The sequence below is a fragment of the Choloepus didactylus genome, chromosome 26 (assembly GCF_015220235.1).
Source record: "Choloepus didactylus isolate mChoDid1 chromosome 26, mChoDid1.pri, whole genome shotgun sequence".
Lineage (NCBI taxonomy): Eukaryota > Metazoa > Chordata > Mammalia > Pilosa > Megalonychidae > Choloepus > Choloepus didactylus.
In genome coordinates, this window is record NC_051332.1 from 8,067,418 (window position 1) to 8,089,216 (window position 21,799).

At 38.5% G+C, this 21,799-nt stretch overlaps 1 protein-coding gene and 1 pseudogene across 1 annotated transcript in view; one reads left to right on the top strand and one right to left on the bottom strand.

The window, feature by feature from the left end:
* Positions 1-15,121, top strand: part of LOC119520854 (olfactory receptor 5M10-like) — a 31,265-nt gene extending 16,144 nt beyond the window's left edge. Inside the window, 2 exon segments of the mRNA XM_037818738.1 lie at positions 14,286-14,603; positions 14,605-15,121. Of these exon segments, the coding sequence (XP_037674666.1) occupies positions 14,286-14,603; positions 14,605-15,121 (835 nt within the window).
* A 2,267-nt stretch (positions 15,122-17,388) lies between these two features.
* LOC119520720 lies at positions 17,389-18,343 on the bottom strand (annotated as a pseudogene).
* Positions 18,344-21,799: the final 3,456 nt, after the last annotated feature.

Genomic DNA, 21,799 nt, shown 5'->3' on the forward strand with positions numbered 1-21,799 from the left:
AAATCAGATGTTTCTAGTTCCCCAATATTTTGTAACCCAGAAACTACACACATAATGGTTTAATATAGAAAGAATATGCACATATGTGTGTGTTTACATATAAGGTTATACATGCAATACACACATTGCAAATTATTAGAAACGTATGAAAAACAAGTAAAATACTTCTGGTAATATTAGTATTGTACTAGCTATGTCCCTATAGATCTGATGGGGAGATTATGGAAATGAAGCCATTATATAGAAGATCATTTAAGAAAAACACTGATTTGTTAATGTGGATTTACTTCACACTTTTGTACAAGCATTTATTTTTACCCCATACAATGCTCATAATGCAACTTTCTTTTGGACAAAAATCTCTACATATGGAACCTTATACCTAACTAGGCTGTCTTTTGTTAACAGCTGTTAACTCCAGAAAACTGATGCCTATATACACCACTCAGCAGATCTAGGCATATTAAACACTGAAAAAAGTTTCTGTGTCTAATGAGAATTAAAGCAAATATCATCCAATTCAGTAATCAGAAGAAAATCTCTCTGAGGTTATTAGTAGAAGAAATCACAATGAAAAAGTTACTAAAATTTGACCAAACAAATATTTAAAATTAATAGCCACCCCAGAAGAACCTAAGATGGTGGCTAGGTGAGACAGGGCAAAAAAAAAAACACCTCCATGAAAAGTACTAGATAAAACCCATAAAGTGACCCAGAACACCAGTCCCAGTGATGCACCAGCAGGACAAGATCTGCTAAACCCGCAGGGACCATGCACTTGGTGAAACTGGGAGTCTGTGTTCTGAAATGAGTGAGTGAGCTTGCTGAATGTCCAGCAGCCATGCTGCAGTGTAGAGAAACCATGGGTTGGCATTTGGAGGTGGACTAGTTCTTTTTTAAAAAAACCCAAAAGCAGCTGCAGATACGGCAGCAAGAACCACACAGTGAAGCACAGCAGGAATGGGCTGTGTGAATGCCTCAATATCTGGCATGGAAGATAGCCTTTTGTGCACCCACTGCTAGTAGTCTCAGAGTGAGGAGGACAGAGGTTAGCCAAAAGGAGAAAATAACCATGCCCCTTGTAGCCATCTTGACAGCAGACTGGGAAATCTCCTTCCAGCCCAGGAGCCACAGCCCAGAGCCATACCAAAAAACCCTGTGTGACAGAAAGTGTTTCCAGCAACACAAGCAAATGCCACAATATCAGGCATGGACAATAGCCTTTCATGCACCCACAGCTAATTGTCCCAGAGCTGGGAAGGTAGAGCTGTGTGAAAAGGGGGAAATCAACACATCCCATTCAGCCATCCTTGCAGCAGGCTGGGAATGCCCCTGCACAGCCCAGTGGCCCAGGGCTTCCCTTGATGGATGATGTGCACTTGTGACAAAGCACAGCCTTCTCAGCAGAGGCCCTAGAAGGGCACAGCTGGGAAGAGGGAACCACTTGGAAATCCCAGGGACTATACACCAATATGAAGGACTTGTGGGTCAGTGGCAGAGACAATCTTTGGTGAGACCAAACTGAAGGTTTAGACTCTTGGAACAGCCTTAAATCTCCAGGAACAACTGGGAAGTTTGATTATTAAAGCTGCCCTGCCTCCCTAACCACTCAGACACATGCCCCACATACAGGGCAGACAGCACTAACAACACACCTAAACTTAGTGCACCAACTGAACCCCACAAGAATCAGGCACCCACACACCAAAAAGAAATTTGGGGAGAACTGACTTGCGGGGAATAGGTGATTCATGGACACCATCTGCTGGTTAGAGAAAGTGTATGCCACCAAGCTGTAAATCTGACAAATCAGAGATTGGTGTCTGAATAATCCTTCATATCCTAAAAGAACCCTGTCAAGTAAAGCAAATGCCAAAGCCCAAAAACAACAGAAAATTTTACAGCATATGATAAAACAAACCCAAAAACCCAAATCAAAAGATCAGAAGAGACAAAGTACTTGGAGTAATTAATCAAATAACTAAAGACAAACAATGAGACAGCATGACACAGGATATAAAGGACATGAAGAAGACCATGGCACAGGATATAAAGGATATGAGGAAGACCCTAGAAGAGTATGAAGAAGAAATTGCAAGAGTAAATTAAAAAGTAGATGATCTTATGGAAATAAAAGAAACTGTTGACCAAATTAAAAAGATTCTGGATAATCATAGTACAAGACTAGAGGAAGCTGACCAATGACTCAGTGACCTCGAGAACCACAGAATAGAAAAAGAAAGAACAAAAGAAATAATGGGGAAAAAATTTTTAAAATATCTAAAAAGATCTCAGGGATATGATAAGGTAAAACATCCAAATATAAGACTCATTGGTGTCCCAGAAGGGGAAGAGAAAGGTAAAGGTCTAGAAAGAGTGTTCAAAGAAATTGGGGAAAACTTCCCAAACCTTCTACACAATGTAAATACACAGAGGATAAATGCCCAGTGAACTCCAAATAGAATAAATCCAAATAAAACCACTCCAAGACATTCTGATCACATTGTCAAATACTGAAGAGAAGGAGCAAGTTCTGAAAGCAGCAAGAGAAAAGCAACTCACCACATACAAAGGAAACAACATAAGACTAAGTAGTGACTACTCAGTGGCCATGATAGGGGTGAGAAGGCAGTGGCATGACATATTTAAAATTCTGAGAGAGAAAAATTTCCAACCAAGAATACTTTATCCAGCAAAACTCTCTTTCAAATTTGATGGAGAGCTTAAATCATTCACAAACAAATGCTGAGGCATTTTGCTAATAAAAGACCTGCCCTACTTCAGATATTAAAGGGAGCCCTATTGACAGAGACACAAAGAAAGGAGAGAGAGATATAGAGAAATGTAGCTGACATACATAGGACATTGCATCACAAATCACCAGGATACACATTCTTCTCTAGTGATCACATAACTTTCTCCAGAATAGACCATAGGCTGGGACATAAAAACAAACCTCAATAAATTTTTAAAAAATTGAAATCATTCCAAGCACATTCTCTGACCACAATGGAATACAAATAGAAGTCAATAACCACCAGAGACTTAGAAAATTCACAAACACCTGGAGGTTAAAAATGAAGGGGAGATGAAAACATTCCCAGATAATCAAAAGCGGAGGGACTTCCTCACCAGTAGATCAGTCCTATAAGATATGATAAAGGGAATTGTGCAGGCTGAAAGGAGGGGGTCACTAAACAATTGACTGAAACCACATGAAGAAATAAGGATTTTAAGTAAAGATCACATGATAAATATGAATAACAATACTACTGTATTTTTTATTTGTAACTCCACTATTTACTTCCTCCAGGATCTAAAATATATAAAGTGTAATGATAAATCAGTGGTTTGGTACTTGTGCCAGTTTGAGTGTATTGTGTCCCCCAAATGCCATTATCTTTGTGGTCTTGTGTGGGGCAGGCGTTTTGGTGATGGTTGGATTTGCTTGGAATGTGCCCCACCCAGCTGTGGGCATTGATTCTGATGAGATGTTCCCATGGAGGCGTGGCCCCACTCATTCAGGGTGGGCCTTTATCAGTGGAGCTATATAAATGAGCCGACTCAGGGGGAGGAAAGAGAGTGCAGCTGGGAGTGATGTTTTGAAGAGGAGCAAGCTTGCTAGAGAGGAACGTCCTGGGAGAAAGCCGTTTTGAGGCCAGAGCTTTGGAGCAGATGCCAGCTGCCTTCCTAGCTAACAGAGGTTTTCCAGAGGCCATTGGCCATCCTCTGGCGAGGGTACCCGATTGCTGATGTGTTACCTTGGACACTTTGTGGCCTTAAGACTGTAATTGTGTAATGAAATAAACCTCCATTTTATAAAAGCTTATCCATCTCTGGTGTTTTGCATTCTGCAGCATTAGCAAACTAGAACAGTACTCAATGTAAAATACATAATTTTTGATAAGAACTACATAAAGGTGGGGGAATGGAGGAGTATAGGAACATAGTTTATGTGTCCTATTGAAGTTAAGTAGGTATCAAAGAAAACAAGATTGTTATAGATTTAAGATGTTAAATTTAAGCCCCACAGTAAACACAAAGAAAGTATCAGAGAATATGACCATAGAGGTGAAAAGTAGAGTATGGGTTGTGAGAAATGGGGGAAGGGGCAATGTGGAGTTAATAAGAAATGAGTGTAGAGTTTGTTTGGGGTGAAGGGAAACTTCTAGAAATGGATGGTGGTCAGCTCTCTTCCAGTAAGAGGATATAGCTCAGCTGAGCTCCATCTGGGGTTTTAATTAACAAGCCTGGACTGCTCAATATAAGCTACAAATCCCCAACAAGCAGACAGAGGCTTTTGGTAACAACTGACACTGGAGAGATGGAGGGTGGCTGTGGGCTGGGTTTTCTGTCCCTGTTTTGGCTCAGTGGAGAAAGCCTCAGCCATTTTCATTTCCCAGCAGTCTGATCCAGACAAGGGTGAAGATAGCAGAGGCAGGGAGTCTATTCAAATACTAATGACCTCTCCATAGGGGGGTTATCTTCCCTAAGAGGAAAGATATGTAACCCAGCTCTACTACCTGCCTTCCATTCAGAACCTGACACCAGATCCTAAGGAGTTCAGGGATTTTGTGGATTCAAATAAGGGGAGATGAAATATAACCATCACAATATCAAATATATACAGGGTTGAGACTAGACTAGAATAACCATTACAATAATAAATATGTACAAGGCTGAGATTAGGCTAGAATGACTAATACAATAGTGAGTATACACAGGATTAAGACCAGTTGACTTTCAGTAATTTCAGATATTAACTTCTGCCTATTCAATAATATAGAAAGAAAAATTATCTGTATAATGATTCAGTAATCATAATCATTTGATAATTATTAATGTCTCAGTTACATTAAGAGGGGTGTGTTGGAAGGGAAGAAATGGCTAACATTATTGGGTCCACAAAAGGACAGCCAGGAGGTCAATATTACCTGCATTTTACCCACCATGAAACCCCACTGGTAGGGGAAGGTGACCAGGCAGATGCAAACTGGCCTAGACATTAGATTACCATACTGCAGCAGATGGCAGATGGCCACATAGCAGTCATAGAACATAGCATCTAATGTGTAATAGTAAGGAGCAGGGTCACAAAAAACAAAATACTATGCCAGACACCCAGCATAGGAAATGGTTTTCTTCCCAGAGAATAAGTTAACAAGCATCTGAGGAGAGACATTAGTGGAGTAAAACATATCCACACATGCTAAATGAGTGAGGAAAAATTATGTGGGGGTATGCAGCCTGGGAGTGAATCTGATTAACAAAATCATCCCAAAGTTTCTGGTCAGTGTGTGAAATAAATCAGAAGAAACACCACAAAAAGGATGGACCACAGTTCTGGCCAGCTGGTGAACCACAGGTGAATAAACTCAGTGTATTTCCTTTGGGAACTCCCTTCATCTTCCGATTCTCTAATAAGAGAAGAATTTGCCAGCTATTTAAAATAAAATTATATGCAGCCCAAGAATAGGCAAAACAAATGAGCATTAAAACACACTGATTTTGAAAGGACAGAATAAAAAGAATTCCTTCTGAATTAGAAGAATCACAATAGATAACAACAAGGTTTGAGGTGCAGATCAAGGTGGGCAAAGCATTTGAAAAAGAGATTTTGAGGTCCATGAAACATACTTTGCAGTTTGTGTTGCAACTCCCAGCTTAATTCTGTTAGCTCATACAAGATTTGACTTAGTCCATTTGTGTCCTTAATAAGCCATAGAATCTGGGTTCCTGATTCACAGGTCAGTCAGATCATGACAGAAATGCTTGATGAATGGGGAAACTGGATGATTCTGAATCAACTTGGCATCATTGCTATCAAAGGCAAACCTCTTTTAAGTTGGGGGAACACATATTTATTGAGAGCCATACATCTCAGAAGAGTCATATGTCTGGTTTTTGTTATATATATATATATATATATATATATATATATATATATATTTGTGCTAATTTAGTCTCTTTCCCATTTCTGTCCTTCTCTCCATCAGCAATGAATCTATCCAGTCCCTGTGTGTCCTGTCTATCCCAGCTCCTTCATACCAGATTAACAACTGAAAATCTGGGCTGCTTCTTCACCTAATTTCTATCTTTAATCTCACATCTCTTATCTCCCAATAGCCCCATTCATCTCAGTATCTTTCCTATAGAACTTACCTCAAAACCATTAGAAGGACTTGTCAGCTCTACCTTCAAAACATTTTATAACAAATCTGAAAACCACTCATCAACACTTCCTCTGCTAAAAATGAGGTCTTTGCAGCCTAAGCTACTGCAATGTTCTCTCTTCTTCCTCCCTTGAAATTCTTGATTTGGCCAACATCAGGGAATGATCTCCTACAAACATAAAACATTGTTGTTACTAACTAAAATAGTCAATGTATTTCCACCACTTGGGCTTGAACTAAAATCTAAGCTCATTACTTTACCAGGTCTATCAGGGTCCATGTGATGTCTTCCTATCTACCTTTCCAAACTGTTTTCATACCACTTTCTCCTTCATTCCTTCTGTTCCTGTCACATTGATCTTCTAGCTGTTCCTTGAACATGTTCAGTACATTCTCCCCCTTCAAGACCATTGCACTTAATATTCCTGCTACAGAATGCCCTTTCTCCAGAGCATGGAATGACTTCCTTCATCACTTCATTTATATCTCTCTTCTAAGAACACCTCCTCTGAATTAGGTATGGACCTTAAAATAATGATGTCTGTGTCTCAGCCTAGCCCAGGTGGAGCATACATTTGTGTGGACACATTTCCATAAATTTATGTTATAGGCATGCATTGAAATGGTCTTGTTTACACCAAATAAAAGTGTTCTTTCACATAGTTTTCCCCTCTGATAACATATGGTTTCCCCCTAAAGTGGATTCTGAGATGTTCTCAAAAAGTACCCCTTCCCCAGTTATAGAACTTGCCATCATCAATGTTCACAAAACTTGTCACCTTCTGTTATGAAGAAGAAAATGCCCCAATCTTTGATGTTTGCCCTTAAAGTTTTCTTGTTGTTTTGAGAATGGTTGAAAAGAAGGTCTTTTCATGAGAGATTCCATGAACCTATCTCAAGTCTTCTTCACTCAAGAAACAGGAAGAGAAAAGAAGAAACTCTCTTATCTATGGTCACACCATCCTATACTCACACACAGCTGAAGAGTTTGATTCTGGAACACACATAAAGAAATATTTTTGAAATTAGAATTTTTGTACAGTTACCTTTGAAGTAATGTGCTAGAGTGGAGAAGTAAGGTATTATCTTAGTTTACCAGGCTGCTATGACAAATATCACACAATGGTTGGTTTAAGCAATCAGGATTTATTGGCTCATGGGCTTGAGACTAGGAGAAGTCCAAAATCAAGGATTCATCTAGGTGATGCTTTCTCCCCAGTGTCAATAACATTCTGGTGCTGGCTGCCTGAGGTCCTTGGGGCTCCTTGGCTTGTATCCTTGCCTTCTGTCACATGACAGTGCCCTCTCCTTCCTCTTCCAAGTTCTCTTGACTTCTGGCTTCAGTCTCCTCCCTTTGGCTTGCTCTTTTTAAAGCCTCCAGCAATCTGGATTAAGACCCACCTTCATTCAGGTGGGCCACACTTTAACTGAAAATAGCATCTTCAAAAGATCCTATTTACTGTGTTCACACCCACAGGAACTCAGACCAAGATTAAAAACATGCATTTTCCAGGATATAAATCCCATATACCACAGGCAAGAAGTCTCATATGTTCTCATCCCCACTAAAGGGCTCTGGGTTTTTAAATGCCACCCCAATTTTATTGTGCTAAGAACTTTTCAATTGGGGTTACACACTATTACACGCAATGATGTACATCTCCACAGATAGACAAAATCCATATTTTTGAGTCCTTCTCCTTCATTCAGTGCTGCTCTCTCCTTCCATGACATAGACTATTGAGAAAATGGAAGGAGTAAGGACTTTTAATAGATGACAATTAGTAATTAAATGTTTAAATAATGCATTTTTATATTCATTTATATTAAATGTACAAATATATTCAGTTTAAATAACAGAATTGTTGAAAGGAACCCTAATATGCAAATAGGGGAGGATTAAAGCTCTATATACAAGGCAGGAAATAAATGAAAAGAAAACCTCAGCAGTAGAGAATATATTTTTGTGTACTTCAGACCAAAGATCAATGAAATCCCTAGCAATGTTTGAAAGGGACATCAACACAGTAGAAAAAAAGAGTAATTCCCTTGAAAAAAATAACACAATTCATTTCTGATGGTACTGGAAAATATTCATTTAAGTTATAAAGGAAGTAACATTTATGAACTATTTGAATTCCATGGAATGCTCAACATGTAAGTCTACTCTAAACCTTAGCTTATTTATAACTATGAATTTGTAAATGGGGAGAGAGATAGTGGCAGATCCTTCCTGACTTCTATATATTGTCACAGCAAGTCACCTACTCTTTGTCAGAGCAAGTCCAAGGTCTGTCTGCCTGTGGTTTTGATGCAATGTGGACATTCTTATAGTTACTACTAACTTCATTCTTTGATAAGAGGAAATAGGAATAAATTAAAAAATGTGATATGCCTTGTCTTTGGAGTTATTGATAGTCAGACTCACCAGTGAAGGTATAGTGATTTCTTAGTTTCCCAAAGATCTCAAAATTGGGAAAGCTATATACTTGAATGGCTAACCTTAAGACCATCATCCCTGAAGCACTAATCAAGAAATGACCCATGAGACATCATTATGCCTCCTTTTGGATGTGTTTGCAAAAGCCACATTTTTAATGCAGAGACTACTAATTTATGAGATAATCATCAGATGCATGCAGAAGCTTTTGGTAAATGAAAAAACATACTATGCCAGTAATTATTTGGGGATAAATTTTGGGCAGTTATAAAGGTATTCCTGTCTTCATAACCATAAAGCATTTTCAATAAAAATGCCTTTCATGATTTCAGCTGGAATAGTTTTCCCTCTCATGGCAATTTTCTTTGCTACCTTTATAGCCTTTGCCTCCTTCTCTAGGTTTTCATTTTCTTTTACTGGACTTTACATGACCTGAAGACAGAAGTAATCTCAGTTTCATCTTGGTATCTTCTCTAGAGATCTGCACAAAATTATAGGTGCTGAATTAATATTTAGTGAAGACAAAGTGATAATTAAACAATGATAGTGGGTAGAGGGTTGTAAACCTAATGGCGTTTCACATAAACAGTACTTTAACAGTGACCTAACTTCATTTCTTCTTACCTATAAATACAAGATGCAGGGAATTCATTTTTAGACTCAGGGATCTACATTCAAGATTAGTTTAAATTAAATTATTTCAAGTGGATGTTTCAGCATGGGGATACCAAGAAGGTTAGAAAGGTTTGAGGGAAAAGTTTAAATGACATTAGAGGGAAAGATTTTTGAAAACTTTTTGGATGTCATTCCCTACAACCCTCTGCCCCTCCCTCGATAGGGTGAATACAGATTGGTGACATCATGGAAAGGGTCATAGTAGCTGCCATGCTTGAACCAAAATGTCCTCTTCTCAGGTGACTGAGGCTGTTCACAATTCTGGAAAGGGAAGGAGGTTGCAAGAGTTTATCTAGCTGCTCTGCTATGTCTGAGTGATTTGAAGTCAAAGGAAAGGAGCAAAAAAAAATATGTCTAGGCCACATTCTCAAATTCAAGCACATCTGCAATACTCTTTGTAATTTTAGTATCTGATTCTTATGTGTAATCATCAATTAATTCAGGACCCCAGAGGAGTTATCAATTAATGGCCCCTTTAAACTACAGCAATGGTGACCCAGAAATATCACAAACCTTCAATAAAAACAATATTTTCATCATGATAGTTATTACTGCTGTAACTGCTGTCATTTTTATTGAATAACTACTATGTGCTACTTTGGCCTGGGTCAGGGAAACAGCCTGAAACAACATTCCACTCAGATGTCTTAGCAGAAAAGCATTTTAATGAAAAGTAGAGAATGGGGCAAAATTAAGGAAATCAACCAAAGAAGTTGAAGTACCTGTAGGTTAAATGCAGAGGGCAATTTCCATCCATGGGATAGGAGGGAGAAAGGTAGGGGATACCTCACTAGAGCCCCATGGGAGCTGGAATGAGGAAGAGGGTCCCTTACTAGCTTCATCCCCAACATACACCTGAGCATGAGTTCTCCTTGGAGGGGTGCAGTCATTCTAGGAACTTCATAAATATGGAAGAGAATGAGAAAGACATTGAATTCCACCTCTTTCCTTCCCACCTTTGAAATTCCGTTGGTGCCTCCCATTGGCAAACTCAGTTCAAAACTAGTCATCAAATAGCCCTTTCGTTGTGGCTCATAGGGGTTAAACTACAGGTGCACAAAGCAAGAGACAGAAGAATAGACATTAGATCTGGGCTAGAATCAGGAGGCACAAGGGGAGAATCACCAACACACTTACATATAAATACACCTATGAATAATTATTTCTATTAAAAGGATATGGTACAAGGCTTGGAATCAGTAAATGGTTAGTCCAAGTTTATCAAACATTGATTGATTTTTTGATGACCTTTCAGAATCCAAAACTTTCTCCTTATACTGTATACTATTCTTAAATGTTATAAACCAAAGTACTTAATTTTTCCCAAGTCAAAAAATATCAAGATGTTTAAGGGTAAATTAAAATAATTAATGAATCCTATTGCCTCACCATTCTTAGGAGATTTAATTCCCTGATGACAATGGAGAGTAGGTAAAAATCATATCCTCAAGGCATTTGGGATTCTCAGAAGAATAAAAATTATTGGGTGCTCAGAGTGAGAATGACTTTCTGCTAGAAATAGTTTAACCTTAGGGATTTGGTCCTTATGTGATAATTTGGTTATAAACACTTCAGGTTCTTCATATCCATGATGTCTCTGGGAAACCTCTCTCATTCCTCAGGTAGGATTAGATATCTTTTTGAATTTAGAATCTACAAATAAATATTTAATGAATAAATGTGAAATGAAAGCCTGAAATTCATATGCTGAGTATTAATAAATGCCTGTATTAAAATGAGTAGCCAATTATGGTCTATTCTTAGAGTGCCATTATTAATAAAGGTTCAGTGGAATGACATTTACATAATGTAAGGGAAACTAGACCCAAAAGAACATTCATTCTATCCACAATGATTTACGATCTGCAATTGGGAAAGCACTGTTCTAGGTGCTGCTGAGGCTGCAGCTATAGATTAGACAAAATCCTTGACCATAAGGACCTCACACTTGGATGCTGAATCTTGTTCTGATCTAGACCTGATTCTGTCACCAAATGATAGTAGCTTCAACTTGTTAAGTGCTTACCACACAGCATGCATATTTACAAACTGTTACCTGAATTAACCCCCTTGCATGTAGTGAGTTGCTATTATTAACTACATTTATGAATGAGGAAGCTAAGGCAAAGAGATTAATAATTTGTCCAAAGCCACACAGCTGGAAACTGCAGGAGCTGGGATTTCCACACAGAAATTCTGGTTCTAGAATATTTCCCAGTAACTGTTTGTTTTAGTTTGCTAATGCTGCAGAATGCAAAACACCAGAGATGGATAGGCTTTTATAAAACGGGGATTTATTTACAATTACAGTCTTAAGGCCACAAAGCATCCAAGGTAACACATCAGCAGTCGGGTACCCTCACCGGAGGATGGGCAATGGCCTCCGGAAAACCTCTGTTAGCTAGGAAGGCAGCTGGCATCTGCTCCAAAGCTCCGGCCTCAAAACGGCTTTCTCCCAGGACATTCCTTTCTAGCAAGCTTGCTTCTCTTCAAAACATCACTCCCAGCTGCACTCTCTTTTCTCTCTTTGAGTCAGCTCATTTATATAGCTCCACCAATCAAGGCCCACCCCGAATGGGTGGGGCCACGCCTCCATGGGAACATCTCATCAAAATTATCTCCCACAGCTGGGTGGGGCACATTCCAAGCAAATCCAACCAGCACCAAAACTTCTGCCCCACACAAGACCACAAAGATAATGGCATTTGGGGGACACAATACACTCAAACCGGCACACTGTTAAACTGTGTTGACTCTCAATAATTAAGCATTCTTATTCTCTGTTGATTCATGAAGAAAAATAAGGAGTGGAATGTAATAATCTTCTGATTTCTTCGGAGTTAACAAAGCTACTCTTTTTAATTATGGGTATAATATTGTGAAATATGCTGTAAGCACTTCATGATGAATTGGTCACTTTTGAGTTGATTATCTATCTATCTATCTATCTATCTATCTATCTATCTATCTATCTCTCTATCTATCCATCTATCTATCTGTCTAAATTTCTTTTTTCCTGTCAGCTTGAACATGCCTACCTGTAAAGAAAACACTACCTTGTTAAAGCTGAAGACCAATCTTCTAGACTCCTTGGGGGACTGAGCAGTGGCAACAAACACTTACATGAGACAGCCTCAGGGTGAAAATCAATTTTAGAAATACAATATCTGGAGCACCACACAGCCACTTATGTCTCCTACAAATGCTTTTCTCTGAGATGTCCTGATCACACCATATAGGATGTGGTGTTCTGCTCCTTAAATGAAGGTTATTACCATAAAGTACTCAGTTAAATTATCTGGAAAGTTCATTTGCTCACCTTACCTCACTTTCTCACAATCAAGGATGAATAACTGGGAATAGTAATTATTTTAACTCTTGATTAATATTTCTATAGAGACATTAAAATTAGCAAGGAAATCTGCCTGTCTGTGTTGTTGTACACTAAGTGGTGTGAGCAAGCTGGCATATTTATATAAATCATGAGACATACACAGCAGACAATAAGAGGAATCATGAACTGAAGTCCAGTAAATCTTCTATGAGTTTGTTCTGGCACCAAATGAATAGTTGTCTATTTGACAGTTATTATAAAAAATTCAGTTTGAACTTATGAGCTTAAAAAAGTAAAATTCAGAATAATTATGAATCCATTGATTATTTTGCCTGTCTTGCATCTTATTATCTTAATCAGTGGGTACAAAGACCTCATTTACAGAATGTAGTAAGTAATTCAATGGAATACCATTTGAGTGATGGGATTACCATGTACCTTACAAAGTGACCTGTTTCCAAACTTGCCAATGAATCTGTTTAAAAAGTGAACATAGCATTGCCGTACCTGGTTATGTGCCACTGAAGGAGGATGTGGATTTTTCCATGATGATTTCTCTGCTTACTTTCACCTGGCTAAATGTCCAGACATGCATTTCATGTTATCTTAAATACCATCTTGATTGTCTGATTAATATCATTATTATTTGACTATAACCTTTGTAAATGTTTTAAATAACTTAAGTTGAATTCATACTATAGTGTTTTTGTTAATTTACAAGGAGGTAGGCTAAGGTAAACTTTTAAGTCACTATTATCTGGGGCAATGTTTCCCAACCTTTTTTTTTTTTTTTTTTTTGCAATCTACCCCGAAAGAGAATCTTTTTACACATTATTTTTCCCTAATCACCCCTGCTTCCCTATGAAAAGTATATCTAACTCTAAATATATAGATATTTGTCTCTATAGATAGATAGAGATACACATATACATATATGTATTTGTTTACAGACTGTATGTATTTCACTGCTTTATACATAAAAGCAGGAAGATTTACTTTCATCCCCAAGGACCACTTTTTGCCCTATATGGCACACACAGAAAATAATATAAAACTGATGAGATCATGAGCTTGTCTTAAAAGTTTAGTAAGATTGGGTGATAAGAGGATCAACTGAGGTAGTCTTGAGTGGGGAAAATGGACAAACATTGCAGGGTGAAGGAACAGTTAAGATGTTCAGAGAGGTGGGAAAGAAGATCCAGTTCTACAATGATATGCCCCATATATAAGTTCCATTTATGCCCAAGTCTATTCAGTTGCATACACAAATCATATAATGGTTTCATTTATGCCCAAGCCCATTCAGCTGGGCATGGCATAGGTAAGATTCAGATTAATACTTCAGATACTATACAACAAAGGATTACAATTTCAAAGAAAAGCAATAATTTCATCCACAGGTCCAAGGAATTGTAAATGGACAAATATCATAAAGAGTTCCAGAAATGGTGCCAGTTAAAAAAAGAATGTTTATACATAAGGAGATCTATATCAGTTTAGATGTCTAAATTATAAGTCACTGGTTAATAGGCTATTTCTTTATGTCGCATATAACTACATGTTTGACAGAAGAGGAAGAAGTATTAGATGACATGATGGGGGTTATGAATAAATTCAACATAGCAATGAATTTTATTTGCTTTTCTTTAGAGCTCATGAGAAGCCAAGAAAATACAATGTTAAAGAAAAACTACACACCTGTGACTGAGTTTATTCTCCTGGGACTGACAGATCGAGCTGAGTTGCAACCTGTCCTTTTTGTGGTATTCCTACTGATCTATCTTATCACAGTAATAGGCAATGTGACCATGATTTTGTTAATCAGAAGTGACTCAAAACTTGATACTCCAATGTATTTCTTCCTCAGTCACCTCTCCTTAGTAGATGTCTGTTATTCCACTACTGTCACTCCTCAGATGCTAGTTAATTTCTTATCCAAGAGAAAAACCATTTCCTTCACCAGTTGTTTGATGCAATTCCACTTTTATTTCCCTGGTGATCACTGACTATTCTATCCTTGCAGTAATGGCTTATGACCACTACATGGCCATCTGTAAGCCTTTGTTATATGGGAGTAAAATGTCCAGACGTACCTGCTTCTCTCTGGTTCCTGCTCCCTATATTTATGGCTTTGCCAATGGTCTGGCCCAGACCATCCTGATGCTTTGTCTGTCCTTCTGTGGACCCAATGAGATCAACCACTTTTACTGTGCAGACCTCACTTGTTCTCTTACCATCATCCTTGTCTCTTATATGTTCATCTTCACAGCCATCCTGGACATCCACTCAACTGAGGGGTGGCACAAAGCCTTCTCTACCTGTGGGTCCCATCTGATGTCTGTCACCATCTTTTATGGAACTCTGTTCTGCATGCATTTGAGGCCCCCTTCTGATACATCTGTAGAAGAGGGCAAAATTGCAGCTGTTTTTTATATCTTTGTGAGTCCTATGTTAAATCCTTTTATCTATAGCCTGAGGAACAAAGATGTTAAAGAGTAATAAGGGAACTTATTCAAAAGAAATTATTTGCAAAATAAGGCAGGCATTTTTTGGATGTAGGCAGGCAATATATCTTCATTTGCTGACCTGTTAATGAGCACTTCAAATTACCAAATTACTTTCTGTTATGAAGTAGTTTTTTTTTCCTAATTCAGTTTTATTGAGATATAATCACATGGTATGTGATTATACCATGCAATCATCCATGGTTCACAGTACCATCTTATAGTTGTGCATTCATCACCCCAATCTATTTTTGAAAATTTTCCTTACACCAGAAAGAATAAGAATCAGAATGAAAAATAAAAATAAAAAAAGAACACCCAAATCTCTCCCCATCCCACCCTATTTTTTCATTTAGGTTTTTTCCCCATTTTTCTGCTCATCCTTCCATATATTGGATAAAGGGAGTGCAATCCACAGGGTTTTCACAATCACACTGTCACCCCTTGTAAGCTACATTGTTTTACAACTGTCTTCAAGAGTCAAGGCTACTGGGTTGGAGTTTGGTAATTTCAGATATTTACTCTAGCTAGTCCAATATATTGAAACCTAAAAAGTGTTATCTACATAGCGTGTAAGAATGTTCACCAGAGTGACCTCTCGACTCCATTTGAAATCTCTCAGCCACTGAAGCTTTATTTCATTTTGCATCCCCCTTTTGGTCAAGAAGATGTTCTCAATCCCATGATGCTGAGTCCAGATTCATCCGCAGGAGTCATATCCTGTGTTGCCAGGGAGATTTCCACCCCTGGGAGTCAGGTCCAATGCAGGGGGGAGGGCAGTGAGATCACCCACCAAGGTGGCTTAGTTAGAGAGAGAGGGCCAAATCTGAGCAACAAAGAGGCACTCAGGGGGAGACTCTTAGGCCCAATTATAGCAGGTTAAGGCTCTCCTTGCAGCAACAAGCTTCACAGGGGCAAACCCCAAGACAAGAGGGCTCAGCACATCAAGCCATCAGTCCCCAATGTTTGTGAGAACATCAGCAACAATTGTTATGGTGTAGTTTTGTCTTTCTTAATTCACTTATGGAAGTTGGAACAATGTGTCAAATAGTTTGCAAGAATTTAGTATCATCTCAATGAGTTAAAGCACACACAAATACAGGAAATCAAACATAGAATATACTGCTATTCCTCTACAAAACCAAAAAAGAACAAGAGATTCCATTTTTAGTAGTCATACTTGTGCAAAATTATAAAGATAGAATTACCACATTATATTGCAATGGAGCATATTATACTTTATAGCACTGAATAATTTCCTATTTTCTAGGTATCTGCCAACCATAGCAGGTGTTTTTCTTCTTTTATACAGTTTATCTAACAAAGAAGATCTCGGGTATATCTCATATTATTTCCCTAAAAACATCTAAGGAATGAGCTTCCCAGTATAATGACCTCCTCATAAGTCTTTTAAAACAGTTTAATTAAGATGTATACTCATAACATACAATCCATCCAAAGTATACAATCAATAGTTCTCAGTATCATCACTGAGTTGTTATTATCACTACAACCAATTATTGAATATTTCCATTACTCAACAAAACAAAACAAAACATACACCTTATCCCCTCTATTATTGACCCCTAGCACCTAGCACTGGTGTGGTACTTTCAGTTTTTTGTTTTGTTTGTTTTCGTTTTTGTTTTTGTTTTGTTTTTGATAGCAGTTTTTGAGGCAAATTTAATAGACTATAACAATCACTCAAATCAGGAAAACACGAAGTTGCAGGCACAAAAATCCTTACAGGATTACTACTATTCGCAATGAACAACTCATGGTATCACCGAATTGGCAGCTTATTTAAAAAAAAAAAAATCACCCCAGTTATAATATTTTCTTTCTTACCATTATTTCCTTAACAGAAAAAGTTATAAAATTGGGGAGGGGAGACATGTTATCTCTGCAGGCTGACTCACTTGCAGAGGAGCCATGAATGATAATGATTCAAAAGCTCCGAGTTTTATTCCTGAATCAGGTAAAGAGTAAATGGCAATATAAGAACAAATTTTGTTTGCAGCAATATCATATTACAACATTGAATTATTACAGTGCAGAGGTTATAATTCACTTTAGAATATTCTTAGCCCAAATACCAGACTAAAACCACCCAGCTGCTCACCTGAAGAATAGGTTAGTGCAAGCAGTTGTCTTAATGATGAAAACCCAAATTGGTAAGGCTTTCTGGCAGTGAGTCTTTGACACTGAAAGCTTCCTCTCCTGAGAGCGAAACATTCTGCTCAGCAAGGACCCGTGCCACCCTCATTTTGAGTCTTGGTCGTTTTTTTCATCTAAAAGGACGGAACTGATCCCCAGCTTTTTCAGTTCTTCCACCAGGTCCACGTTCTGGTGCATATGCAGAATAATGTCACAGCCATCCACAAACTCGCCATTGAGCTACACCGGCGGGATGGTGGGCCAATTGGAATAGCCTTTAATGCCTTGCGGGAGCTCGGGGTCGTCCAGAGCGTTGTATGCCGTGTATTCGCTGACGCCCTGCGGGCGCAGGATCTGCACCGTGGCGTGGCTGAAGCCGCACTGGGGCTGCTCCAACGTCCCCTTGAGGAAGACCACCACCTTGTCCTTCCTCACCAGCGAGTCCAGTTGCTCCCCCGAGCCGCTGCCGCCGCCAAAGCCCGAGCCCGCCGCCCGCACGCCCGGGCCTGGTCGGCCGCCGCCGCCGCTTCCCCAGGGAGCCGCTCATTTGTTGGGCCGGGACCTGCGCTCTCTACCGCTGCTTTTCCCCGCCGGCGATGGCCGGGCCTGCCTCCCGGACGCCCTCATTGCTCCCACCAGAGCTGCTGTCCAGGATTGGAGGACATTGGCCCACAACGAAACGATTCTGCCAATCACGTCACTCATCCTGCCTCGGCCCATTTGTTGTTATTGATGAGAAAATAATAAACTATTACTGTTAACTATAGTCCCAAGTTTGCAACAGCTGCGTGTTTTTCCATGTACCATTCTATTAGCTCCTTGTAATTCTGAGATATATTTGTTTTAGTTCACAAAAGAATATTTTTTATATTTCTTCCAGCAGTCACAGTCATCGAACACCACAGGGTTCACTGTGTCATACGCGCCTGGGTTTAATCCTCTAGATTTCCTTCTTGTGACACACATGACTCTAAACTTCCCCTTTCAAAACCAATCACACACATAATTCAATGTGGTTAAATTACACACACGAAATTGTGTTACCAGCACTGCTCTCCATTTCCAAACATTTAACTTAAACCTAGTTAAAAATCCTGTACACATTAAACATCCACTCCCCATTCTCTACCTTCATTCTATCTCCTAGTAACCTATATTCTGTACTTTAATTCTATGAATTTAATATAATCAGTTCACATTAGTGAGATCATACAATATTTGTCCTTTTATGTCTGACTTACTTCACTGAATATAATATCCTCAAGGTTCATCCATGCTGTCACATACTTCAGGAATTCAGTCTTTCTTATTGCTGAATCATATTCAATCGTACGTATATACCACATTTTGCTTATCCATTCATGTGTTGATGGACACTTGGGTTGTTTCCATCTTTTGGCAATTGTGAATAATACTGCTATGAACATCAGTGTGCAAGTGTCTGTTCATGTCCCTGATTTCAGTTCTTTTGTGTTTTTTACCTAGCAGTGGGATTGACATATCATATGGTAGTTCTGTACTTAGCTTCCTGAGAAAACGCCAAACTGTCTTCCACAACAGGTGCCCCATTCTAAATTCCCACCAGCTGTGAATAGGTGTTCCTATATCTTCACATTCACTCCAACATTTGTAGGTTTCTGTTTGCATACAGTGATGAAACTAGTAAGTGTAAAATGACAACTCGTGGTTTTGACTTGCATTGCCATAATAGCTAGTTAAGTTGGGCATCTTCTCATGTGCTTTTTCAACATTTGTATTTCCTCTTATGAAATGTCTATTCATGTCTTTTAACCATTTTTAAATTGGATTTTTTATTTTTCAGTTGTAGGATGTCTTTATATATTTTGGATTTCAATCACTTATCTGATAAGTGTTTTCCAAATATATTCTCTGACTGAGTAGACTGATTTTTCACCTTTTCAACAAATTCCTTTGAAATGCACAAGTATTCAATATGAGGAGATCTCATTTACCTATTTTTTCTTTCATTGCTGGTGCTTTGGGAGTAAGTTCTAAGAAACCACTGCCTGACACTAGATCTTGTAGCTATTTCCATACATTTTCTTCTGGGAGTTTTATGGTACTGTCTCATATTTAGGTTTTTAATCCATTTTGAGTTAATTTTTGTATAGTTTGTGAGATAGGGTCCCTCTTTCATTTTTTTAGACATGGCTATCAAGTTCTCCCAAAACCATTTATTGAAAACTGTTCTCTCCCTATTGAGTGGATTTGGGAAACTTGTAAAAATAAAGTGATCGTAGATCTGAGCATCAATTTCTGCACACTCAATTCAATTCCATTGATCTGTATGCCCATCATCAGGTCAGTATCAAGTTGTTTTGACAACTGTACCTTTTTAACATGTTTTAAAGTCAGGAGGTATGAGTCCTCAAACTTTAATCTTTTTTTTTCAAGATACTTTTCCCTATTCAAAGCCTGCTAATCTTTTTTTTTATTATTAAATACAGTTTTATTGAAATACATTCACACACCATACAATCATCCATGATATACAATCCACTGTCCAGAGTATGATAACATAGTTATGCGTTCATCACCACAATCTATCTCTGAACATTTTCCTTACATCAGAAAGAACCAGAACAAGAATAAAAAATAAAAGTGAAAAAACACCCAAATCATCCCCCATCCCACCCCATTTGTCCTTTAGTTTTTATCCCCATTCCTCCACTCATCCATACACTAGATAAAGGGGGTGTGATCCACAAGGTCTTCACAATCACACTGTCACCCCTTGTAATCTACATTATTATATAATTGTCTTCAGCAGTCCACACTGCTGGGTTGGAGTTTGGTAGTTTCATGTATTTACTTCTAGCTATTCCAATACATTAAAGCCTAAGAGGTGTTATCTATATAGTGCATAAGAATGTCCACCAGAGTGACCTCTCGACTCCATTTGGAATCTCTCAGCCACTGAAACTATTTCGTCTCATTTTGCATCCCCCTTTTGGTCAAGAAGATACTCTCAGTCCCACAATGCCGGGTCCACATTCATCCCCGGGAGTCATACTCTGCATTGCCAGGGAGATTTACAACCCTGGGAGTTGGGTCCCACGTAGAGGGGAGGGCAGCGAGTTCACCTGTCGAGATGGCTCAGTTAGAGAGAGAGAGGGCCACATCTGAGCAACAAAGAGGTACTCAGGGGGAGACTCTTAGGCACCATTACATACAACTTTAGACTTTCCTTTGTGGTGATGAGCTTCATAAGGGCAAGTCCCATGCTTGAGGGCTCAGCACATCAAACTGCCAGTCCCAATGTTTGTGACAACATACGCTAGGGGATCAGCATCTTAAAGTTTAGAGATAGGCCTTACAATTCAGGGACAGAGTTAACTGCTGTAAGAGCTTACAATCTAGGGACTATTACAATTATTGTGTCCACATTAGGCTATGTTCTAAGATTCAATTCTGAGTTTACACATTGTAGTTAGTCCATATTAGTGAGGCATCATCCCTCTCACCATGTTTTCTCCAACACTTTTACTCCTATATATATATTTTCCTACAATTTTATAGAGTTATATTCACATACCATACATTTATCCACAGTGTACAATCAGTTGTTCATGGTATCATCATAAAGTTGTACATTTATCACCACAATCAGCATTTGAACATACTGATTACTACAAGAAAAATTGTTGTTTTTTTTTTTTTAGCAATAAGAAAAAATGATAAAAAGAAAAATAACCTGTCATACAATACAATATACTACTAAGGACAGCAAATAACACCACTACCAAGAATCCCATATTACTCCCCTATATCCCCTTCTCATATACATTTAGCATTGGCGTATTGCCTTTGTTACATTTAATGGAGGTATATTACAATGTTACTGTTGACCATAGACTCCAGTTTGCTTTGATTATGTTTTTTCCTGAATACCATCCCTTTTTCAAATTTCTACATGGTTGACATTCATTTGCTTTCCCACATGCAAAAACATTTTTATATTTGTATATTTAGTAACAGTCATTGGCCACTCCAGTTTTTGCCACCTTATACAGTCCCAGTCTTTATCATCTATCTTTACCTCTGGTGTCATACATTCTCCTATCCCACCTCTTTCAACTTTACTCACAGACATCTTTGTTCAGTGTACTTACAATACTGTGCTACCATCACACAGTATTATGCTATCTATTTCTGGATCTATGCAATCAATCCTAAACATTCTGTAGTCCTTCAGCATCAAATGGCTGATCTCTGCCCTCTTTCTATCTCCTGGTCGCCTGTGTTGTCAGCTTTTAGCTCCCAAAGTTTGTTCATTAATGTCTGTTCATATTAGTGAGACCATACAGAATCTGTCCTTTTGTTTCTGGCTAACTTCACTCAACATAATGTCCTCAAGGTTCATCCACATTATTACATGATCCATGTCTTTGTTCTGTGTTACAGCTGCATAATATTCCATCATGTGTATATACCACAATTTGTTTATCCACTCATCCTTTGATGGACATTTGAAGCCTGCTAATCTTGCAGTTAA